General features: G+C 40.2%; 1 protein-coding gene across 1 annotated transcript in view; it reads left to right on the top strand.

Annotated features, from left to right (window-relative positions):
• LOC145407109 (zwei Ig domain protein zig-8-like) overlaps positions 1-24,859 on the top strand; it is a 32,260-nt gene extending 7,401 nt beyond the window's left edge. The window contains exons 2-7 of the mRNA XM_080278128.1: positions 2,008-2,189; positions 5,936-6,146; positions 9,223-9,350; positions 14,287-14,467; positions 15,222-15,405; positions 24,805-24,859. Coding sequence (XP_080134254.1) covers positions 2,008-2,189; positions 5,936-6,146; positions 9,223-9,350; positions 14,287-14,467; positions 15,222-15,405; positions 24,805-24,859 — 941 coding nt within the window. The remainder of the gene's footprint in view (positions 1-2,007; positions 2,190-5,935; positions 6,147-9,222; positions 9,351-14,286; positions 14,468-15,221; positions 15,406-24,804) is intronic.
• Positions 24,860-26,382: the final 1,523 nt, after the last annotated feature.

The raw sequence follows: 26,382 nt of genomic DNA, 5'->3' as shown, positions 1-26,382 counted from the left end.
CTGGAGGAACTACATTTATTTATTTATTTGTTTTATGTATGTGTCTGACTCTGGGCATAAACTACACAACTCTTTCTATCCATAATTTCAGATATTATTTTATGTTTGCGATTGTCTGCAGTCTTCAAAATACTGCTCGTTTTGGTGGGATAAACCTCCAGCACGTCATGTTCCTTCTTAAATGCACTTCGTCAGCATATAATTTTACATTTGATCTCTCCTTTCTGAAGACACAGTCGCAAATCACGTAACATTTGTCATGTTTTTACACGAGTCGCATTCCCATTAGCTTATGAGACCTCCTTTTCGGTAAGTTTAGCATAACTATTGCATTTTAATTCTTTCGTGTATGTTGATTTTAGAAACAGTTTCAAAATTGTGTCTTCCACTCTCAGTAACTCCTTCAGCCCAGGTAGGTCTTTTGGACTTTATTTTGGAAAACACAAGACGACTTTATTCAGCAACGGTTAGAGATCCCCGGGTCGTAGGAGTGACGAGGAAAAAAGTAACACGCGAGATAATATGCAGGTGTTTAATAAATAATAAATCGCTGAGGAAGAAGTGCTATTATATGTCAGCAAGAATACAGCTTCTTATCAGATACAATGACTATACGCCTATTCTGCTTCTGCTAACCTCCCTGTTACCCTTAGTGAACGGAGACGGATATCTTAAGAATAACACACAAGAGAGTATGAAAGTGCTAAGTGCAAAAGTATACTGATGATGAATTGGTGATAAAGACCTCATAATCTAACGAGAATCTGGCCCCTTATCGCCAGCCTGTAATTATTCCTCCACTAACGAACTTAAATTATCACACTAAAGAGAGTATTAGCGTGTCATATGGAAGAATATTCAGTGACGACTAACGTTAAGAAAATGCCGCCACTTCTTTGTTTACTTAATGTTATCCTCTGCACCCATCATGTTATCCCGTCTGTTTTGTCCATCGATTTCGTTATCTTTGTGTTAATCCTGCTATCCTGCCACTGGGTCCATTCTTCTACCCTCTCCATGTTTACATCCTCCTATCCTCTCTGTTTTCGTCCGTTCCTTCTTTACCCCTGCACAATTGTTGATTCTATACACAAGTTTTATCCGCCCCTGTGTGGAGTACAACTCTCATGTGTGGGGAGGCTCCCCACATACAGCTCTTCTCAATAGAGTGGAGTCAAAGGCTTTTCGTCTCATTAACTCTCCTCCTCATACTGACTCCCTTCAACCTCTGTCTCTTCGCCGCACTGTTGCATCTTTATCTCTTTTCTATTGCAGCTTCAATGGTCAATGCTCCTCTGAACTGTCTGCTTGCATTCCTCCACCTCTACGACGGGCGCGTAGCACCCGTCTGGCACCAAACTCTCATCCCTTTTCTGTCCAACTCTCTAATGCAAGAGTTAACCGTTACTCCCAGTCCTTCATTTATGCAACAGGTTAACTCTGGAACTGTCTCCCTTTGTCTGTATTTCCTGCTAGCTATGATCTCCAGTCTTTCAAACGCAGTGTGTTCAGGCATCTCGAAATGATCGGATCTTGAATTTGGCTCTCTCTTGTATTTTGTTTTTCTCTTGGAAGGAACGATTATTGTGGGCTCGTGGCATTTGGCTCCTTCTTCCTAGCATTAAAAAAAAAAAAATCTATCCTCTCTTTGTTTCTGTTCTCCCATCCTCCCATCATTTCAGTCTATAAGTCCTCTCGTTTTGCCTATCCTGCTATTCTGTCATTGTGTGCATCCTCCTAGCCCCTCTTTTTATTTTTCATTTTTGCATCCTGCCACTGTTTTCTCCCTTCTTTCATCTCTGTTTCCATCTTTCTATCCAGTCTTTGCTTCCATCCGTCTGTCCTCTAATAGTGCCCATCCTACTATACTCTGTTCGTTTCTGTCCTATTATTGTCTCTGTTTTTAATCTGCCATCCTGTCTGTTCCCATCCTTCTGTCCTCTGTTTGTATCCATCATCCAGAATCTCTGTTCCTATCCTGCTATTGTACCTCCTTCTGCCCCCCAGTGGACGGAGGGACGGAGGCAGAGATCCTTCAGGCCCTAGACGAGGCAGCAGCAGAGGGGTCGTGGGGGTACGTGCCTCTAAGTGGACCTTACATAGACGCCCAGCACTCCGGCAATGTCACAGCCCGGGTTGGATCCACGGCTGTACTCAACTGCAGGATACTCTACATCGTCGGGAAGCCGGTGAGAGAGAGAGAGAGAGAGAGAGAGAGAGAGAGAGAGAGAGAGAGAGAGAGAGAGAGAGAGAGAGAGAGAGAGAGAGAGAGATTTGACTACTGTTTACACGTTTCTTAGCAGTTCTTTTTTCTTTTTAGCTTGGTTGGATGTAGGAATATCAAAGGAAATAGGCAGGGAAAGATAGGCCTGTGCATCGTCAGGGTACAATACATAGCCCGTAGACCTGTGGGATGGGGATGCTGAGGGTACCTGGGTGCTCCTTATTTTTATTTTTGTCAGGAGATGAGGTTGTGCATTTGTAATTCGTATATCAAACACAAAGATGCGCATTAATATGCATGGTATAGAGGAAACAGGGATCGTGTTGAAAGAAGCCTGATTGATTACGTGCTCGTAGAGAGGTCGATGATGGGAATGGTTGCTGATACGAGGGCTGTGAGAGGACGATGTGGAGGTCTATCAGATCATATGATCGTGGTAAGCAAGATCAAGCTGAGAGGAGTGAGGTGGATCAAGGGAGAGGGGAGCAGTCAGGGAGAAAGACTGAAAGTTGAGAAGCTGAGGATCAAAGAAATGGCAGATGATTACAGGACCAATATAGAGGACGAGTTAGAATCAGTGAACTGGAATGAATTGGATCTGGCCAGCCTGTGGAATGTATATAGGGATTGCTTAGTTAGGAATGCTGAAGTGGTGTGTGGTGTGGCAAGAGTATCAACAAAAAAGAAGGGTACGGCATGGTAGGATGAGGAGGTTAAGAGAGTGGTGGGGGAAAAGAGGAAGAAGTGGTTAAAGTGGTTACAGGATAGGGTTCAGTTGAAATAAGAAGTGAGTATATCGAGAGCAAGAAACACGTAAAGAGACTAGTGAAGAGGAAAAATAATGAGGTAAATGATGATCTGGAAGGAAAAACAATGCGAACTACTCTGAAAATAGGAAGTTATTTTGGAAAGAGGTGCGGAAATGTAGAAGTGAAAGCAGAAAGAAATGTGATGCAGTGAAGGATGCAGGTGGTAGAATTATTAACCCATGGAGATGAAGTAAGGACCAGATGGAAAGAATATTTTGAAAGCCTGATGAATGGGAATAGAGAGAGCAAAGCGGCTGTAAACATGATTGGTTTTGGGAGTGTGCAGAGAAGGAATGCAGTGCCAGGAGACGTGACACTCGCACTGATGAAGAGTGCTGTGAAACGGCTGAAAATGTGAAAGCAGCTGGGGTTGATGAGGTATATGCAGAGATGCTTAAGTATAGTAGAGAGTGGAATGAAATGCTTGTTGGAGATATGTAAGAAGGCATGGATGTGTGAAACTGTGCCTGCAGAGTGGAAAAAGGCTGTGATTGTACCACCGTACAAAAATAAAGGTGAGCGAAGTGAGTGCAAGAACTATCGTGGCATAAGTTTATTGAGTGTGATAGGCAAGGTTTATGGAAGAAATATTATAGTGAAAATAAGAGAGATACCAGAAGTCCTAGTGAGTGATGAACAGGGTGGCTTTAGGAGTGGCACAGGATGTGTGGATCAAGTATTTGCTGTGAGACAGATAGCAAAGAAGGCTTGTGAGAAGGACCATAAGGTGTTTATGGCATTGATGAATCTGGAGAAAGCATACGACAAAGTAGAGAGAGAGGGATTGTGGAAAGTTTTGCGCATGTATAGTGTAGATGGTAAGCTGCTAGGTGCTGTCATGAGTTTTTATGATGGTAGCAAAGCGTGTGTAAGGGTTAATGGGCATCTAAGTGAATGGTCCACGATCGGTGTGGGCGTGCGACAAGGTTGTGTGATGTCCCCATGGTTGTTCAATATATATGTGGATGGGGTGATGAGAGAAGTAAAAACACGAGTAATGGAGAGAGGGATGGCGTTGGTAATGAATGGTGATAGATGGAATATCTCAAATTTGTTGTATGCTGATGATGCAATACTGCTTGCAAGTACCGGACAAGAACTTGGTAGGCTAGTGCAGAGTTTTGCTGATGTCTGTGAGCGTCATGTCTTGAGGGTAAATGTAGGGAAGAGTAAAGTGATGGTTCTTAAGAGAGAAGGTGACTCCCAGTGCGATGTCACAGTGAATGGAGAGAGACTGGAATTGGTGAGAGAGTTCAGATATTTGGATACGGTGATAGAAAAGAGAGGAAAATGTGCAAAAGAAGTGGAAAGCAGAGGGACAAGGAAGAAAAGCAGCTGGTGCAATGAAGGCCTTGATAAGAAACAGAGGCTTGAGTGTTGCAGCTGCACAAGGCATACATGAGGGATTGTTAGTGCCAGCTTTAACATGTGGGTGTGCGACTATGTTGTGGCATGAAAATGAAAAGTCAAGAGTAAGAGCAGTGGAGATGGGACTGCTGAGGAATGTATGTGGAGTACAGAGGGTGGATAGGATATGAAATAATGTGATTCGTGAAAGGTGTGGAGTGAGGAAGTCGGTGGACACCAGAATCGAAGAGAGTGTCCTGAGATGGTATGATTATGTGGAATGTGAGTGAATGGAAGTGTGGCCTATTTGGATTGGGCCAGTTTGTGCTGTCTGGTTATTGCTACTCCTCACCCTGCACTTCGGTGGGAAAGGAGGTCCGGATGAGCGAATTTGAAGGAGGGAGGAGGCGAGGTAGGCCAAGGAGAAGGTGGAGAGATATGGTGGATGAGGGTTTGAGGAAGAGTGGTTTGGAAGTCGGTGAGGCTAGGGAACTGACAAGAGATCGAGCTGTTTGGATGAATGTTGTGAGAAGTGTATGATCAGGGATTATGGCACCCCTTGTGAGCATGGCGGCGTCCGGACTGATCAGTCGGATACGTTTGTGTGAAGCTGCAGAATGTGGTGAATGTTTTTGGCGTATCCGGTCGAGCCAGGACTCCAGGGGCTTGAATGATGAATGAATGGAAGTGTGGCCTGTTTGGATTGGGCCAGTTTGTGCTGTCTGGTTATTGCTACTCCTCACCCTGCACTTGGGTGGGAAAGGAGGTCCGATGATGATGATGATGATGATGATTTTTTATTTTTATCTCTTAGTCATTTACAGTAGACTGGACCCAGAAAACAGCTGAGAAAGTAAAATACTATATCGCTGCGTCGTCGGGAAACCGGCAAGAGACAGTTTGAATTGTTTTGTTTTGTTTTTTTAATTTTCTTGTTATCTCACGGGACGGGTTTTATCTGGTAAACGGGAAGGGAAACACGGCAGACAAGAAAGGCTGTCTGTGGTTCATCCATTTTCTCCTTTTTCTTATGTTCTCTGTTGATTTCGTGTCATACTGAATGTGTTGCTTGACGAACATATCAACAGAAATAGCCAAGGCTAATACGTGCATACATACACACACACACACACACACACACATATATATATATATATATATATATATATATATATATATTTATCTATCTATATATATATATATATATGTATATATATAGATAGATAGATAGATAGATAGATAGATATAGATAGATAGATAGATATAGATAGATAGATACATACATACATACATACATACATACATACATGCATACATACATATAGAGAGATAGATAGATAGCTAGGTAGACAGACACAATTTATGTATTATTCATTTTTTTCCTATTCTTTCAGTTTTCAGTCACATGGGGTTCATTGAATCCAAAGGATGTGTTGCCAAATAGGTAGGCTAGAAGGGTTATATATCATCAGGATTCTTAGTGAAGCAGATTATATATTTGTTCGCGTCTTAAACTCGTATTTTATGTTTCGTTCTTGCTCTCTAATGCCAACAGGTGTCATGGATGCGAACCAGGGACCTGCACTTGCTAACTGTGGGCCGCTTTACCTACACGAGTGATGACCGATTCAAGGCGGTGCATCAGTCAGGGTCTCAGGACTGGCTGCTTAAGATCCATTATGTACAGGAGCGAGACGCGGGACAGTATGAGTGTCAGGTGGCTACAACGCCACCCATTGCACATCCCATCTGGCTCTCAGTCGTCGGTAAGTCCATACATAATAAAACAAATACACAGCTGTGTGCTACTATCACTATCAAAATTAACCGACACTTCCCTGCCTGCTGTGGTGATATTTTTATGTGATAACATTGTGAAGCGCATAACAAAAGAGTACGAAAAGGAAAGATACACTGATCTCAGGGGAGGAACGAGAATAAGGAAAGGAAGAACTTAATACATGCAGGGAACTGTCGACGAAGTTTTGCTCGTGGCAGTAGATTCACATTGAGCCCGAAATGTACTACTTACGCAGGTTGTTTGATCGTGGTATTCAGGATGAAATATGGACAAGAACACCCCGCTTCATAATTCTTATGCTGGTGTTCATTACGTAGCCAATATGTCTTGGCGTGAGAAACGGCCTATCCAGAATGTGACCAAATAAAATGGGATACAAGGTTAATCTTTCAGTCTTATCCCGACAAACACGATGGAACCTTTTGCCTTGGAATAGGTGTCATTCCTTTCTCAGTGTGAATGCACCCATTCACTGTAATAAAAAAGAAAATGATGTTTGAGAAATTTTTTCTAGTTGCTATCACGTCTTTCTCTCTTCTTCCATCCCTATGACTTACCTTTAATCCCCCAGGGGCAAGATAATCAAATAATTTTTGACTATGTTGCTGTTGTTTAACCTCGGTCTGCCTGGCCAAGAAGACCCGTCTACAGCGAGCAAGCAAATGCCTCCACGTTGGGTCGTACCATAGGTTCTTTACATCGCTGATATTGTGTCTTTGTCTGTGTGTGGCATGATCTGTGCAGTGCTCCATTAAGTGTATTATGTGGACTGTTCTACAAGCGGGGCACGTGTATCTGTAAGTTCACCCAACTCAGATGTGAGCTAGTAACTAAAGAGAGCTGGTCGATGTTCTAACTAGGTGTACTCGATCAGCTTTGTTTAAGGTTACCTCTGATGGGTGAACACTAGGAGGGTTGGGGCTTGTAATTACCTATTTTTTATTTCTTTTTTTGTGCATGGAAGAAGGAACTAAAGGCCAGGAGCATGCAAATTGTTCCCGTCACGAAAAAAAAAAAAAAAAAACGATAGGAGAGTCAAACTCATGTTGTATTGCCCTGCGTGTGAAATGAGTATGTAGTTGTTTCTTCACTGGTAGTGTTGGAATGTCTGGAGGTGGGATGTTGTTGAAGAAGGTATGGTAATGTTTGGTAATTATTTTATGTGCCTAGTTGTGTTGTGTGACTCCGTTATGTAATGATGGGGCTGCTGTGTGATAGCACAGGCTGCCACAGAATTATGTGTCTGTCTTATCAAGATATTCCATAACATGGAGTACTTTATTTTTAAAGTGAAAGTGAGTAACAGGAGTAATTTTGGTGCAGACAGTGATGATGCATATGGCGTTGTTGTGTATGGTCTGCATGATATTGTAGTTGGTAGCGGCCCATGCTGGGGAGGCATAGGACAACAGTGATCAGATTTGTTGTTGTTGTTGTTGAGTTGGGAGAATATTATTTTTGTTCCCCAAAGTCTGTCTCCGTAATTGCCCCGAGTGCGTCTAGTCGGGGGTGCACCACTTCTCGATGTATATAGTACGTGGTCCATGTTTGTGAGTTCAGTGTCACATAACACTCAGAGGTCTTACTGGAGGATGTGTTTGGTACAGATAGTGTACATTGTTAAATGTGATGTTAGGAGTGTACTTGTGCCGTTTGTTGCTAATGATGATTGTGATGGTGGATTTAGCTGGAGTCTTTGCTAGCCTGCTGTCATCGTCCCATGCTTGCAGTATGTTGAAGTAATTTTGTTGCATTGTGCAGGCTGTGTCTGCGATTTGATGTGAGGTTGTTATGGTTATGCCACTGAATATGAGGCAATGTTTGTAGGCAGTTGAGGTGGAAGAATGTCATGTCTGTGTAAGTTATAGAATGTCGGTGAAAGATTAGAGCTATGTCGAACTCTGTTAGCAAAATTTCGTGTTCATGATGAAGTGCAGTAATTCATTTTAGCAGTCATATCTTGCCTGCGAATGTCGTAAGTGCTCACTCCATCAGTACTACCCTCTTTTGACGTCAGATATAATTGGGTGTCTTACAACAGCCGCAGAGAGTGTCATAGCAGAACGTCCCCCCTCCCCCAAAAAAAAAGTATATATATATATATATATATATATATATATATATATATATATATATATATATATATATATATATATATATATATATATATATATATATATGCAAACTTTCTGCACCCTATAGACTTAAGAACTGGGACTGAACAAAAAGGAAGTAAGGAATGAAATGGGGTGCGGAAATCAAACTGGGATGAGAAAAACTGAATAAATAGAAATGGTAAAGAAATATTCATAAATAGCAAATTTATATGGACGAGATGCAATGAAGAAAGAATAAAACAACAAAAACAAAAATTAGGGAAGGAGGGAAAACCAAAATGAAAAAAAGGGTTATTATCACACAAAGAAAGAATCAGTAAATAATTCGTCAAGGAACATGTGACTCATATTATCCACTAACGAGTCAAAACGTTGAGCCAGCAAATTCTACTCCAAGCTGGATGGTTGCCTGTGTGCGTGGCTCGGCGCTCTTTAGGTATTACATTCCTGCACTGAGACGTTGATTGGCTGACACAAATTACCTGGTCTTGTACCAAGTCTTTGACAAACTAATGATCAGTTTACGATATCGTAACATTTAAACAAAATGCAGGGGACATATGATGTAGTAGGAATGTCACGAGAAATATTAAATTTGTTAAGACATGCTCCTTGTCACAACTTAAAACCGCTTTTGAGTATCAGGATCCAGACCTGGAGACTGTGGTGATGGGCGAACCTGACTTCTCCTGTTCTTTGTTGTAATGTCCATTTGTGCTTACGTTCACGTTTCCTTGGTGTTTTATTCTTGTCCGCTTATGGTTTATTTTTCTCATGCCCTTCAAATGACAGCTTTCATCCTCATAGCCTCTGACTGTGGCACTGAGCTGATCTGCATTTTTATGTTCTTTTGTAGTGTTGGTGTTGTGTCTATATGCTGTGTTCTTATGTTCTCGTGCTCTTATGGTTTCTCTTTCTATGCAGAGCCAGAGACAGTGGTGCTGGGTGGACCTGACCTTTACATCAATGCAGGATCAGCCATCAATCTGACCTGCCTTGTCAAGTACAGTCCAAAACCGCCGCCCTTCATCCTGTGGTACCACGGCAATGATGTAAGAATAATTTTTGAATTCTGTTGGCTTTTGTTGTGATGTGTGTGTGTGTGTGTGTGTGTGTGTGTGTGTGTGTGTGTGTGTGTGTGTGTATGTGTGTGTATGTGTGTGTGTGTGTGTGTGTGTGTGTGTGTGTGTGTGTGTGTGTGTGTGTGTGTGTGATTCGTGGCGTTTGAGTACAGGTAAGGTATTTCACTCCTTCAGTTCGATGGCATTATTTGTGTTTCTGGCAAAATTCATATATTTCCTTTTAGCTTTGTGAATGCTCATTAAACTGGAGGGTTAGACATAGCCTAGCGGTGGGCAGTTTATTCACTACAATAAGAGAGGTGACCATCCATATCACGTGTGTGCAAGCCGACCTCTACAGAATGATACAGTATCACTATTTTTTATTTTTTTTCTCATAAATTGTAAGTTAATAGGGTGGTGGGAATGCAATAAAAAGTAAATTGTTGTGGTCAAGTATTCCAGGGTGATTGTGTGCATGACAATGGTGTTTAGGTTGTTTGTGGGTCTCGATATAGTACTGAGTGGCATTATATTCACCACCAGGAAACTTTGTCTCTTAAACCCCGCCCCCTCGCCCACCGTCCATAGAGTGGGAGGCCATGACATAGGAATCGGGCGAGGCTTAAAAGTTGAATGGCGGTGGGTATAGAGTGTGTAGGTGTATTGATTTTGTGGTGAATGTGGGAGTGACTCTGGCATTTATGTGCGTGATGTATATGGCTGTGGCAGTGGATTTGTATTTGGGTTGTGTATACTTGTTGTTGTTGTTTTTGTGTGCGTGTGTGTGTGTGTTAGGGTGTTTGGGTTTGAGTAAAAGCCTTTAAGTCTGGGGACATTGCAAACTATTCTCGCTGGCTCCATAGATTATTTTTGGATAGGGAGATTAATCCAGCTGGGGGTTTTAGATATAGTATTCATTCATACCATCACCATAAAGAGTGACTTCCAAACAAGTCCAGAACAAATTAAGACGTTATTGTACTGAAACGATTAAAATGTCTATAACCGTTGTTCTGCGATTGTGGAGTTTCGGTGTTATACAGTGTTTCCCAAACTCAAGACGATTATTATTTAGCATAAAAAGTCCCTATGCACCCAAAGAGTGAAAAAGGTCTTTGTAAACCTTGCACTGCGATGTTTGAAGTTTTAACAAGATGGCAGTCCAAGTTGGCAGAGTGCTGTTGTATCGTCATAAGAAACACAAGTTGTATGTGTTTACAACTAGTCCTTATTATACGATTATCAACTTTATCTCATAACGATTTTACTTTGCAGAGTTAGAAACAGTCTCCTTGAATCTTTCAGTGCTGTAGTAGGATTTAGGGGGAGGCGGTGGCTCAATCGGTAGAGAGGTGGCCTGCAGTCCTTACGGACCCAGGTTCGAATCCCGGCTGGGGCAGGGAACAGTTTAAGGATTTGAATTTCATTAAATCAGGCTTTACTGATCTACCAGAAGACCCGCCGACATGTCGTAAAAATACCCCAGCTAATACCAATACACCAGTCCTGTATGAGACAGCCCTAGCATGTATTCAATATGGACGGTGGGTGTTAGCGCCGAAATGGTGACATGTAGAGGTGTATGGTATGTAGGAGGACTGCTGGGCCTTGATAGCAGGCTGTGAAGCCTATGCCCAGAGTCGGACACATAAAAAAAGAAAAAATCATTTTAATTCAGTTGTGGAGAATATTTTAAAACAGGGGTGGTAAGAGATAGTTTTCAGTACCCCCTTCAGTACTGGTGGACTCACCCAAGCTGTGTACTTGTAAAGCACCCAGAGGGAAGTGAGAATTAAATAAAGTGAGTTATTTAAGAGGAGCCTGTGGAGTCATATGGAGAGACAGGGTGACGAATGAGGATATAAAGGAGCGTTGTGGTGTGGATGTGGATGTGATAGGAAGCGTTATGAGGAACACACTGAGGTGGTTTGGCCATGTGGAGAGGATGAAGTGTGAAAGACTGACGAAGAGAGTGTATGTGAGTGAGGTGGAGGGGGGAAGAGGGAGGGGGAGGCCGAGGATGAGATGGAGGGATGGGGTGGAGAGGTATATGAGAGAGGGGGGTGTGAGTTGGGAGCAGAGCAGTGAGATGGCGGGGGACAGGGCGACTTGGAGGCGATTTGTTTGTGGCCACCCCAAACGGGATTGAGGCGTGTGGCAATAGATAGATAGACATCCTAGAGCTGAGATATTTAAAAAGTTTAATCTTTCCCAAAGGAAACCTCCTCCTCCTCCTCCTCCTCCACCCAAAGTGAATCTTATTTGTATTACCATAATTATATAACATTATTTTCAGTGACAATAACTTAAATTTCAGTTTCAGACTACGAAAAAATTGATAAAAATGAAGATAATCATAGTTAGTTACGACTGGAAACGATTAATCAGACAGTTCATGATGCACAGACATAGTTTTTAAATGGTGTATAAAGGTGCCACAGTATGTGTAATGATATTGAATAGTCGACATGCAAAAACTTCTAAATAAAATGGTGGAAAAATGACATTAAGGATGTTTTTCATGAGAGAAGTCATCTTAATCACAAATGCACAGAGAGTGAAGAGGATAAAAATATATTATCACAAAATATGTCGGAAAGCTAAAAATGTTTATTGGATAAGGCAAGAAAGATCTTGAAACGCATATTACTGATATCGGTAAATCTATCTCTAAAAAGATTATTTTAGTTACATTGGAAGTAAGATGATACTAACACCGATAATAGGCACGATAATTTTAGTAAGTGGAATGCAGATAGATGACGAAACGGAGATAGCAAAATTTCTTACGTTTTCGTTATTTGCAGGAGTAGATTTGTATTCGATTCCTGCATCTTCCTTTTTACAGTTAGCATCAACACTCCTGTCGCCTCACCTACTTTTCTGTCCATGCATTTTGAAAATCAGTGTGAAGCCGTAGCAACCAAAACTGATGGCTTCATGTGGCCTCATATTAATGGCAAAAGCATGTGTGCTGCAGGTTCATTACTCAGATCTTCAGAGTCTGTGGAGGGAGAGGTAGGAGTGACGACAGGATTTTTGATACCCACTGTACATGTAGATGAAGGTAGCTTAATGATTTTATAATCACTGAGAGATTTTTTAAATTAAAAAATCGACATAATGCCTGGGCAGGATAAAATTTCCGCAAGAATATTTAAAGAAACGTAAAAAGAAACTTCGAATCCCATAGGCCAAATTTTTAACCTATCACCACATGATTGGAAATCAGGAAATGTATCTTAGTATTTGAAAAAGGAAACATATGACGAGTTGGAATTTATCATCCATTTAACTTAACATCAGTTACTGGAGACCATAATTACAGGTGAATTTGGTTAACATTTAGAACGAAATTATCTCATCAAAAACTCACCGCACAGACTTCGGAGCAATTGATCATGTCCTACTAAAATTCTTTAGTTTTCAATATTACTGATATGTATAATAAAACTGAATCAGCTTATGTACTCTATAATGATTTCCAAAATTCATTTGATAAAGTTCTATGCAGTCGCCTTTAAGAGAAACTTAAAGTCTGTGATTTCAGTATAGTGTACAGAAGGAAAGAATGTTACTAGTGGGAAGGAATGAGACAATGAATTTTACTAGCACAGTGCCTCATGGTCCAGCTTTGGGTTCTATACTGTTTCTAATCAATGCTGATGATACCGAAGAAGGTTTGTGATGCAAATATCCTACAATAATTCACTGACTAAAGAAAAAATGGTAACAGAATAGATAATGTGTACAAAGATTGATGATTCAAGAGATCGTGATAAACTGTTATACTGGGCTCAGACATGGCATTTGGATTTTGATACAGATATACAGGGTCCTAAATATTGGGATTAAAAATGAAAAATAAAGCTTCATTGTGAATAATACCCAACGCATAAATGTAAACTAACAAAAATATTAAGAAAGAATGATTTTCAGTCGAGTCAGCAGTGAACGAAAGCTAAATAAATAAATACATAAATAACATGGCTAGTTGAATTCATAGTCAGAGACTTGGAATTCGTATCTGATAACAGCATCCGTGCCTTGAACATTTCCTTGGTTTATCGGCATCCGGTATACAGTATTATGTTCAGTTTTGGGCCCTAAATTATCAGAAAAATATTGACGAAATTAGAAAGTATAACGAAGAATAACAAAAGTGATACCCAGATTAAGGAACAAGCTATAAAAGAAATGAATATGAAAGTCAGAATAATTTATTTTTTAAAAGTATAAAATACGAAAGGATCTGATTCAAATATTCCGTAATTTCAAAGGATATATTACGGCATTCGATACGCACTTCAAAATTAATTGGTCATATGAAAACAGAAATATTATAGTCTATATAAAATTATCGGGAAATGCTTCCAATCAAAAGAAGCGAAATATTTCCTCTTGAACAGGATTGTAAACATTTGGAAGAAGTTGCCTAATTGTTTGGGAGAATGCAGTACAGTAATAACAATTAAAAATCACTTGGATGAATACCTAGCTCTGATTCCACAACTAAACACATTCATGAGTGAATAATACGAAAATTTCATCAATTATCCCCACTTAACAGATCCTGGAGGCTACATCAGTAGTGTCATATTCTCAAAAAGCGATGCTTTTCGCTTACAGGTTGAGAGTGTAGAGTAACTCTTTTCACTTTCTCCTGTGAAATTTCCAGGACACTTTTTCTGTGCTTTATAGTGGTCTTTCTAACTTTTTTGTGTCGGCATCGGCTAAGTGATTTGTGGGTGGGGAGTGGGGAGGAGAGGCTTCTTGCTTTGCTATCCATATCTTCAGCTCATAGAAACAGATATCGTAGGCATGGTCATCTCTGCAACAAACAGCCTCAAAAGGACCAACAGGTCTGTTGCAGTTTGCTTTCCCTCCTCCTCCTCCTATCTGTTTAGTCCCTTCGTCGCCCCAGGTGCTGAACTACGACCAAGGTAGGGGTGATGGAGTGCGGATAGGTGTGTGGAGCAAGCAGGAGGGTGAGTCAGCAATGTCACGTCTGCTGATCCAACCCGCCACTCCTGCTGACTCTGGACGCTATACTTGCTGCCCCGCCAACGCCAAGGGACACACCGTCACTGTGCATGTCATTAATAGTGAGTACTGGTGATCAGAGTATGCCAAAGGTGGACTGTCAATAGGGGTAATTAGGAGATGAAATCACGAGAGAGAGAGAGAGAGAGAGAGAGAGAGAGAGAGAGAGAGAGAGAGAGAGAGAGAGAGAGAGAGAGAGAGAGAGAGAGAGAGAGAGAGAGAGAGAGAGAGAGAGAGATCCTGTGTCAGATAGGCCGAAGAGAACAGAATGTAACTTTTATTTGACATTCTTATATCATTATTGGAATTTTGAAAAAGAATTATGCTTATATTTAATGCTGTAGGCTAACCAGTTAAAAACGGTATCATAAATATGCCATCTTTGTTTAACATTTGACCCTAAAGCATGTCTTCATAATGTTAATCAGATTCATTAACAGCGTCCTACCTTGATTCTAAACTACCCTCCCTAATCTGTTATAGGTTTAGTTACCACCTCTGCTGTTTACTTTTTTTACCTCTCTTACTACAGTTTTCTATACTGGCATCTTCAGCTCTCCACCATTGACCTCTCTAAAACCCACAAACATTACCCATCTACCACAAACCACTAACTCCTCTTCGATGATGTCCACGTCTTAGCAATATTCCTGTCATCAGAAACCACTAACTGCACCTCTCATGTTTTGAGTTCGTCACCAGCATCTCCTTCACCATTGATCCATTGATGCTGGACTCAGTCACTTACCCATCATCGCTGATTCACTTTCTCTCTCTCTCTCTCTCTCTCTCTCTCTCACCGGTAACTACTTTCAGGTGACAAGCCAGCAGCGATCCACCACAAGAATACGACGAATAGCTCTGTGGAGGGTGGGGGTGTGGGGGTGGGGAGCAGGACCAGCGGTGGGGGTCCTCGTGCCCTCCCGCCCCCCTTCACCCTCCACCTTCTCCTGCTGGCCATTCTACCCCTCCTCTTGGGCTGGGAATTGCAAAGGGAGGGGTGGGGGGAAAAGTGGATGGGATGGGATGTGGGAAACTGGGGTGTGGGGGTAAGGTGGGGGGTAGTGGCAAGGAAATTTGGACAGGGGAATTGGATTGGGTGTAAAGGAAGTGGAAAAGCGATACTAAAAGAGACGAATTTGGGGAAGACGAAAAACGAAGAAAAGGTTGAGGAAGACAGGCTAGAAAGAAGAATTGAATGGGATGGCCTGGGCGATGGAGATACTTGTCGGTGTATGATGAAGGAAGGAGAGGGGATAGAAGGGAACTTGGTACGTGGCTCTCAGATCGCCGCCATGTTGAGATAGAGGTGAAAACAAAGGCACAGATGTATTTGGGTCTGAGTTGATATGTTAATAATAATAATAATAATAATAATAACACTGTAATATAGATACGTGTTTAATACGTTCATGGCATAACCTTGTTTTGATATCAGTATTGTCAGTGGTAATTCTTATTTGCAGTTTGTAACAGAATATACGGATAATTAATTAGCTCGTACAGTAAGTTAATTATAGCTCTCTTTCCCATAACATATTCTTTACGATGGCTTTTTATTTATGCCACTACGGGGCGATTTTATTTTCCTTGGGAGAGGCCGCTGATAGAGATGCCCGTGAAGGCTAAATTTAATTTCTCTGTACTGAAGAATATCCCTTAATATAATCGTTGAAGGGTAATAGGAATAAATCGTACAGAGGTCATGGTACTTTCGGGGTAAAATGTAATGCAGGGGAGCTCATATGTAACGCTTCATTTCCACTCCGCCGGGTGATATATCGTGCGTTGTGCGGACGGCTCAGTTAGTGTTATCAGTAGGCTACCCTTCGTTGTTCATCCATTGCCTACTCCCACTGCCACACCACGCCCACACTTGCAGACTGAGCCGTTCCCACAACACGTGAGATACTGCCACGCGAGTTTCTAGTAATGTTTAGGGTCACCCAGTATAATACTTTGTTTTCCTTCATTTACTCTTTCCTTTGTATTGTAAATTCTTAAACAAAAAGTGATAACCTGTAGATATGAATGTTTATATCCAATGTAATGTTTTGTAAGTGATGCTGTATATACATATATACCTGGAAGTGGAGCCTCAGTTGCAAGTTATAAATATGATCCAAATCCAAAGTGCGGTGGTAACGGTAAACACTTGAAGACGCCATAGAAGATCCAGCTGTTAAGTGTTTTGTTAAGTATACTCCACAAGCCGCGAATAACTAAGTGTTAGATGTACTTATATACAGTAGCGGGAAGCTGTCTACACCTCAGAGCCTTACTTGTATTTAATGAAAAGTGTAAATTGAAGCTGTTGATGATCTGAGAACCCTTCTAACCCCTTCAGTCCGATGATAAATTTTTTGTCCTGCTACAACCAGACGATTTTATTAAGTGTGGGACAGATATCTTGTAGCGAAAGATTAATGGAGGATAGATCTAAGGATAATATATTTTAACCTTAAATAGAAAAGTGGAATGTAAGCTTCATTATTTTCACGATAATTTCTAAAGCGTGCGACAATTACCCACCGAGTTTTGACCTACAGTAAAGTTGCTGGCTGCAGTCTGTTATGTGGGATGCAGGCTGACCGTATCTGGTGACCACAAATGTTCCACAAATGCCTGTAAAATATAGGAGGTCTGTTTTCTACTTTCCAGTTTAATGACTAAGCGTAAGATCCTAATTCCTGCAGTTGGAAAATTCTCTCCAAAGCTGAATAAAATTGTCTGAAAACAACAACAAACGTAAACTCGTCACTGGGATTAAGGGATAAGTCCTTCAACTAGAGTACGACTTTCGCATGCTGCCTCAAGAAGATTGTATTCAATTTAGGAAAATGAAAAGCGTGATTAAAAAGGTTACAGAATGCTGTAAGTATTTCAGATGGTTCAGAAAGTCTCCTGAGAGCTGAACAAAATCATCTGGAGCCTGAAAGAATACAAGAAAAGACATCTATACTCAATCCACGTGGTACCAAAAGTCGTTGCAGAGGTAAATGGAATAATCTGGAACCAACAAAAATAAGAGGAGCAAGACGTCTAAGTGTTGCCCTGCTCATAAACTCGAGGCTGAATCTAGATTGGTGGTAGCAGGAGTAAGGAGGGAAGAGACACCATCGTAGTGAAAGGGTTAACCAAGGATGATTGAAAAGTGAACACTGGTAGTTATTTCTGACTGATATTTATTAAGTGTGTCTTCCCGATGATGATTAAAAAAAAAAAATTGAGGGGGAGGAGTGAAGGAAGGAAAATGATAGGAAGGTGAAAGAGTAAAGAAAGGAAAATTCAAGGTGGAGAAAAGAGTGAAGAAAGGAATATTCGAGGTGGAAGAGAGAATGTAGAAAGGAAAATTCGTGGTGGAAAAGAGAGAGGGGAGAGAGGAAAATTCTAGGCAAAAAAGAGTGAAGAAAGGAAAGTCGAGTTGAAGGAAAAGGTGCAGAAATGATTATTCGAGGTGGAAGAGAATGATGAAAGGAAAATTCAAAGCAGAGGAATGAATGATGATTATGAATGAGGAAGAATTATGAAATGAGGTATATATAAAACCCCCTTTGCTTGAACTCCCAGTGGTTACGTGGACGAGCGAGATTCTGCCGCTGTGAAAAATTTGCTTAGTTCGTTTGAGACATTGCAGCTGCAGATATGAAAGGACGGGAATGGAGACTATTGCAAAGGAAGGTGTGGAAATTATATAATGGGTGTTCCGCGACTTGATGTTCTGACATAAGGAGGTGCTTCTAGGGCTGATGTTTGGTAAAAATTAGTGGGTCCAAATCTCAACCGCTACAGAGTTACAGTTACCTGCAACCTTTTGGTGTGTAATGAACAAGACCATTTTCGCTCACAAATTCGTATGGAACTTTGGAGCGGTGGAGATTTAATCCCCGTCTGATATAGCAATTTTTACTAAAATGTTGTCCTAGCATGACCTCCTAAAGTTGTTAGGGCTTTAAGTCCCCGGACTCTTTTAACCGCAGTTACCGTAACTGTGCAATAATGGGTCTGAAAGGTAATGGTGGATGGGTGTCGATGTGACTGACGTTTAATATAATCATGATTGTATAGAATGAAACTGGAATAATTAACTCTGAAAGGAAAGACGGCTGATTAGTTTGATGATGGGTCCTGAAGAGAATGGTGGATATGTAATGCAAGGAGATTTATTTTTCATAAAATTGTAGGTGAATGTAGAATGTGAAGTTACAAAGAAAATTAAAGAAATATCTTTAAAGAGATAAGGCTGTGCATAGTAACAAGGGTTATGGACTTGAGGGTGTTGAATGTTCACTACTAAATAAAAGGCAGAGAGAAGATGGTTATGGAAGTAAAGTTGTAAAAAAAAAAAATAAATAGATGATTGTACGAAAAAGATATTTAAGGCATTAAGAAAATGACAGGCCTTGGAGAGAATGGCGAATGTGAACTTAGCACACAGAAAAAGAAAGAATGTGAAGAGAAGGTTGTGTACGAAAGTTACAAAAAATAATATTTACAGTAACTGAGAGCTTGAAGAACAGAATATAGGTAAATCATCACCCAAGAGAATGATGAATATGGTTTTAAGTGATGGAACTTTAGGAAAAAGTTGTCTGTTAAAAGATGATGATCAGATTATATATAAATGGAAAGAACGAGTCTGCAGCGAATATGCACTGAAGCATGGCCTTGAAGAAAGCAAGATATTAATGAGTCAAAGAATAAGCTTAACGATGAGAAAAACATGACTGGAGAAAAAGCGTTAAGAAAAATATTTACTGGAATTAGGAATAATAAAAATAAATGGAATTAACAGAGTAAATCGTCTAGTGACAAAATTAAAGAAAGTATTTAGCTCTTTCGAATTCCTTAAAAAAAAAAAAAAAAACTTTGATCAGGGTACAAGAACATGATTTTCTTCTGAGGAAAATTCACGTAGTTAAAGGGTTGAAACAGGCTCGATTAACCCCTGGAGTGGTCGAACTTGACTCAAATGAATAATATAACCTGGTTTTAGCCTCAGAAAAATATCGCTTGGAGTCGGTGGCAGGGAAAGGGCTAAGTTAAAGCAAAACAGTATATCTATAGAACAAAGCGAGCAAATAAGGTAAGAAAATAATTATCTGTTGGGACAAACCTGACGAAAGAATCAGAATAACGAGAATATATTGGAGAAAGAGGAAGTTATCTTAGAAATAAAGGAATTAGACTCAAGTGTAACGGTCTGGAAACACTGCTCGAGGATAATTAATGAATGAAAAAGAGGGGAAACAGATTAACAAAATAATAATAATAATAATAATAATAATAATAATAATAATAATAATAATGATAATAATAATAATAATAATCCAGCTATTTCGAGGCTGTTTTATTCACCTTAAGGGAGACTTCAGAATGGAGGGTTAAATATAACCTTGACTGATCTTTTAAAAGCAGAGTTTTTTTTTTTTCCTCTAGTCAAACCAAAACGTCAGGCAGTAATAAACATATATATATATATATATATATATATATATATAGAGAGAGAGAGAGAGAGAGAGAGAGAGAGAGAGAGAGAGAGAGAGAGAGAGGGAGGGGGGGGTTGATTTACAAGTATAGGGTAAACCAAAAGTCTCTCAGCAAAGGAATATATCTGAACCCAGATAACAACGGCAAATCACACTTCATGATGTAATTACATTCCACTGTGATTTGTTCCTACGTTGCTGTGGTAGGCGATTTTTTATTTTTTATTTTTTATTTTTGGTTTCGTCATGCATTATAGACAACTGTATTATTAAGTATCCTACTTATGTTAGGGCTCCAGCCAGGAAAGGCTATATCGATAGATAAAAAAATACCCTTTGACTTTGGAGATGAGACCTGGCAGAGTCGAACGGCTATCTGTACCAGAGACCATGAGTTCACAGGCAGCAGTATATCTCCAAGCAGCCTCTGTGGTATAGTGGTAAAGCGTGCGTTTTCGTACACTGAAGAACGAGGGTTCGCGCCCCGCCAGGATAATAAACTTTGGGATCGTTCTTCTGGCCACGTACTGCATTGGCGGACACAAGGGGTGCTGTGGTTGAACCAGTGTTGCATACTGTAAAGTATGCTTGCACCCAATCGGCTTGCGCGGGCCGATTACACTTGGTTCACAGACTACACACACATCCAAAGCCACTCCAGCCCCTACAATTACACTCACAAGCACTTCTCACCCTACATACAATTTTTACCAGACAGCCTATGCCACTTGGTAGAGATACTTTGGCTGTATCGTTTCCACTTCGGTTGGGATAGGCCGGTCCTGGAGTGGACACTCAAACGGCTAATGAGATGAGATGAGTATATCTCCTTTAGGAGGCAAGATGAAGTGTTGGGGGCATGGCGGCTCAGTGGAAGAGCGCCTGACTCGAGACCGAAGAGTCGTGAGTTCGCGTTGCGCCCGGGTAAGCTGCCATGCCGGGAGTGGTAGCGTTCTCCTGTCACCTAGCTGGTGGCAGGCGTGGCTCTGTGGGTTAGAGCGCTCTGATCGAAAGGTCGGAGGTTCGAGTCCACCCAAGGGTCATTGGTAGACGTCAAGAAGGGTATTCAGTCATAAAATGCTACACGCTCCAAAACCGAAGTCATGTACTCAGGGGCAACGCTTTAGCCCTTATCAACAAAAGAGGACAGCGGGAAAAAAAAAAAAAAAAAAAATCGTGATATCTCCACCGAAATATTATGTCTGGTTTTAGCCTAGAGAAGCCATTTACAACGCTGGGTGGTAACCATATAACCAAACCATACGTGCTTCCTACGTGTCAACAAGTGGGTTGGTGGAGGGTTAGTGCCCCTCCCCGTAAAACAAATAACTCAAAGTCAAATGGCCACCCCTTACGGGATTATGGCGTCTGACAGCAGATAGAAAATTCGTAGGTACGCCAGTTGCTGAGACAAGAATGTGTCACCCTAAATAAATCCGTAAATATGCCAAAATGAAGTCCGTAATATGCCAGTTGCTAAGAATACGTAAATCTTGAAAAAAAAAAAAAAAAGTTTGCAAGCATTCCATTTGCTGATAAAATAAAACGTTAACCTAAATGAGGTTCATAGGTACGCAAGTTGCTGAGAAAAGGTTACTTGAGAAAAGATTTTTATTTCTACTTATAGACAGCGTATTCAGATGTTTTCCCAAATAAAATATTGAAGTGCATGAACCACAGTGTAACAAGTAATGAAAGTATAACAGCGCAAATCCCAGCATAAAGAAGTAAAGTGGTTAGTCGAGCACATGACTGCAATGCTTATTTAAACACATCTGCTGGTGACTTACCTCATTATTAATCTTGCTAACTCCAGATGATTTGTTGAACTTGGGACAGGCTCTGCAAACTGGAGGGATTACGTAAAAAAAAAATTAAACACACACACACACACACACACACACACACACACACACACACACACACACACACACACACACACACACACACACACACACACACACACACACACACACACACAGGGATTAACTCAAACTGGAAGGTCTCTCTCCCGAGCTGAATAAAGTCGTGTGGTGACAGCAAGAATAAATACGCCCTGGAAGTGTGCAGCTTCAACTGCGGTTTTGATAAATGAACAGGCAGCAAAGTAAGTATGTCAAACTCCTTAAAAAAGGTGACTTTTTTTTTTTTTTTGGAGTTTTCTTGCCAAGTTTAGATTATTTTTTATTTTATTTTATTTTTTTTTCAGCTTGGAAGAGTTCGAGATGGAGTTGTGAGATGTCTTCTTTAACAATCTCAGACTCCTGTTTCACTTTCAGTTGAATATAGCTGACTGGGGTTACGAGTAGTTGGAGTATGAAACTAAAATCACGACCATTAAAGTTAAATATGATTTTAGATTTATACGGCCAGGGGAGTTGAATTTCATGTAAAAATTGTCACGACCATGAAAATTAATTTTGATGTTGAAATTGTCACCACCATGAGAGCTAATTTTGATGCTAGAATTATCACGACCACGAGAGATAAATATGAAGCAGAATTATCACGATCAGGAGAGATAAATGTGATACAAGAATTGTGACGATCAGGAGAGATAAATTTGATTCCAAAATTGTCACGACCAGGAGAGAGAAATTTGATGGTAGAGTTGTAACGACCAGGAGAGAGAAATTTGATGCTAGAATAATTACGACCACGAGAGAGAAATTCAATGCATCACGGGAGATAATTTCGATTTTAGAATTGTCACAACCAGGAGAGAGAACCGTGACGCATAAACACCTAACATGCCTGTGACTCACATGGCTGAATAAAATGACCTGGCCTTTGCTGGGACAATAGAAAAGTCTGTGAGAAAATTATCCTTTTCACCCGGATGATGTGTTTTCAATTTTTGCTACCTCCTGACGATTTTACTTGGCTCAAGGTAGACTTTTCGAGCTGCAGGGGTCAGATACAGCCTTCCTTAACTTCCTCACAACTAGGGGACACTCATGACCTAAATCCTCTTTTGAGTGCATGAGTGAAATGAAAAAGTGAAATATAATAAACAACGTCTGAAGGCAACAATAATATAGCAAGAACATCACAGGAATGAAGGCGATAAGAATAATGACTTATAGAAACTTCATCGTAGATGTGGATGTAGAGAAGTTCTCTCTCCTTTCAATACGATAACAATATTTCTTCTTACTAGTGCCTCTCCTACGGAACGGGCTAATGATGGCTGCATTTAACCACTCCACTTTGAAAGGTGTTTCCTAAGTTGAATAGGATCGTTTGAACGCAACAGAGATGCACGGAAAACTTCCTCATTGGAATGACGTGGTTAAGTCCTTCAACCAGAGGGCTCCATTATATAATTATGAATTTATGTATTTTACCAACGAATCATTTTTGTTACAGTTTAGAGGAAATATTTCGTGGCCGAGAGTTTAGTTATGTGTGCATCTGACCCCTCCAGGCTAATATACCAAATAATAATAATAATCCATCCATCCATCCATTGCCAGACGCCATGTATCCCAAACGGGGTGGTCAAGGACTTAGAGTTAATTGTTTTACAGGGAGGGGCACTAATCCTCCACCAACCCCACTTGACACGTAGGGATGCCAACAGCATCTGGTGTTCCCAGGCGGTCACCCATCCAAGTACTAACCAGACCCAACGTAATAATAATAATAATAATAATAATCGCCTGGGGGTAAAAAAAAAATATATATATATATAAATCTTGTCAACAGACTGAAGGGATGAAAGAGGCAAAAAAATAAAAAGATCCACTGAAAATTTAAAAGAAGCATTTTTTGTTTTTTTTTGGGGGGGTTTGAAGCCTAAATGTGCAGAAGTTTAAATTGTCATACTGTAAAAACATAACAATAATAATACTTACCACACTGTAATAGAGGGATGATATTTTCTACCGTGCTGTGAAAAAAAAAAAAAATGCAGGCAGTGAAGTAAGTGTGTTGACGTTCTCTTAATCGCACTGTAAAAAGAAATGCCTCCCTGTAAGTCCAAAGCCCGCATTCTCGTCCCTTAAGGAAGCTCCGTAGCACCTCTTCCTTAGCTATTTGTTATTGGATACGGCAGGTAATATCATTTTGTACGCTGTTTATAAAGACTATGATGACATTGGAATAATTTATATAACACAGAAGAGGATACCAAGGGGTAATGAGCAAAATAAATCACTTAGGAAAATGTGTTAGGGAGCTTCCATATCCGAGGAGAATACGGGTCCAAATGTATAGAAGTGTCTATTATACGGTAAAAGAAGAAATAAAGTTAAGTAAATAGAAGTGTTCTTTATCTCTGTAAAAAACGACGGCTGGAGATAAACTTGTACAAAAAGGTGTAAATTCAATAACCTTTCTCTCTCGTGTGTCTGTTAAGCCTGTCAATATTGTGATATATTTTTTTCCCTTCCTCCAAATGGCTTTGTTCAGCTTTGGCAGGACGATTTTTAGTGCCAGGCTCACAGGTCATCTCCATTAACACTCCCAACATCAATTCTCCCCAGAAAAGATGAATAAAATCGTCTGGATAAAAAAAAGTAACAGTATTAAAGGGATTCATGTCATTTTAATTCCCTCAGTCCCATGTCAGTTTTCATTTTAATCCACCGTCAGGAGATATTATTTAGTCTAGGAAGGATCTTAATTAGTGAAAGGGTTAATGAGGGCTGTATCTAACCCCTCAGAGAGAGAGAGAGAGAGAGAGAGAGAGAGAGAGAGAGACCCATCATGGTATTGAAAAGGTCAACAAGTTTACGTCAATGTTGCTCTTTACGTCCTATGATCGCTACCATCTCACAGTATTGCTTAATTTTTGAGCGACTTGAGACCGTATTCTGATCAATTAAGCAAGCTCCCTAACACCTCTTCCTCAGCAATTTACTTTTGGATATGGCTGTCTAATATAATTTTGTACGTTATTTATGCAGAGCACGGCGGTCTCAGAAGGATTTATGTAACGCAGAATATGACAGTGAGGTGTAGTAGGAAAAATAAATCACAAAAGGAAAAGGTGTTAGGGAGCTTCCTTAACCGAAGGCAATACGAGCCTTGGAAATATTGCAGGCTTCACTAAACTCCTTTACCACTACAGAGGCGACTTTAGCTGAATAAAATCGTCTGGTGGCAGGAAGAACGAAGCAGAAAGTAACGTCACTGGACTGAAGGGGTAAAAATAAAACTGTAAGAAAGCCTGTAAATGAAACCAGTAAATCCACTTCCATTTTCCGGTGACTTTACCTTCTTATCACAAACTCCTGACTAGGTTTAAGGAGTGTCCAGGTTGTAGCCAAATAAACGGAAACGGACGAAGTGTTGACGCTGCGTTTAAATACCCTCCCGGTAAGCTGAACAGTTGTGTAGATTTATTATTGTTATTATTATTATTATTATTATTATTATTATTATTATTATTACTATTATTATTATTTAGTCTTCGTTCTTTTTCTTCTCCTTTATTATTATTATTATTATTATTATTATTTATATTATTCCTTGTATGAGATGGATGCCGCTGCTGCTGCTGATGATGATAAGGATAAAAATAAAACAATAACAACAACGAAAATTACTCCTACTACTACTGCTATTACTACTACTACTACAACTACTACTACTACTACTACTACTACTACTACTACTATTCTCATTATTGTTATGTTGATGATAATGTTGATAATGATGACAATGATGTATAAGCATATGGTTATTACTATAAAAGGGAGGCAGGGCTGGGAAAACTTAAGCTATGCGTGAAGCATTGGAAGGGTCATTACACTAGTCATGCTGTTGATATCTCTCTTACTTCCATACTTTCCCCTTCTGCTATTTTTAAACCCTTCTTCACCTCTCTGTAGCTGAGAAAAACGATAATGATGATGATGATGATGATGATGACGGCGACGACGATGAGAAAGAAAACGACCATAATGACGAGGACAAGGACGACGAAGAAACGCTGATGATAATGACAATGTTGGTTACTTTTATGAATTACTTTTACGAGCATACACATTAGGCTGATAACGAGTGAAAAATGAAGAGGGTATACATCAATAAGAAGGATAGGTGGAGAGAAGGTAATGAGAAAGAAAGGTTAGGTGGGAGGTCGAAGTTTTGTAAAAGTCCTCTTCAATACGAGAAGCTTTTTCCTAAGTTTGAATACTGACATCTTGAAGTACCAAGAATATACTGAAGGACCTCACTGAATTCAGGTTAACTTAAATACGAAGATGTTGCATACGAATACATAATTATGAGCCTGCACAGAAGTACTGGTGGAAGCTACAGACCTAAGTCACCATCGTGAGCTGTGCGAGTGATGTGGTGCTGACGGTTATAAAAATATGTACAATGGGACACACACTATTTACACACTGACACAGCACTACACTGAATTTGTAGTGACAAGGTTCCTTCGTATAAACTCAGACTCCCGTGGTAACATCTCCTTAACCCGCTCAGCATGAAGGCGTCTTTGTATAATTTGCCTCATCGACCTCCCAACG

Source organism: Coenobita brevimanus, chromosome 72 (assembly GCF_032717465.1).
Source record: "Coenobita brevimanus isolate Jiangsu-jjx chromosome 72, ASM3271746v2, whole genome shotgun sequence".
NCBI lineage: Eukaryota > Metazoa > Arthropoda > Malacostraca > Decapoda > Coenobitidae > Coenobita > Coenobita brevimanus.
This window is presented reverse-complemented; position numbering and strand designations above follow the sequence as displayed.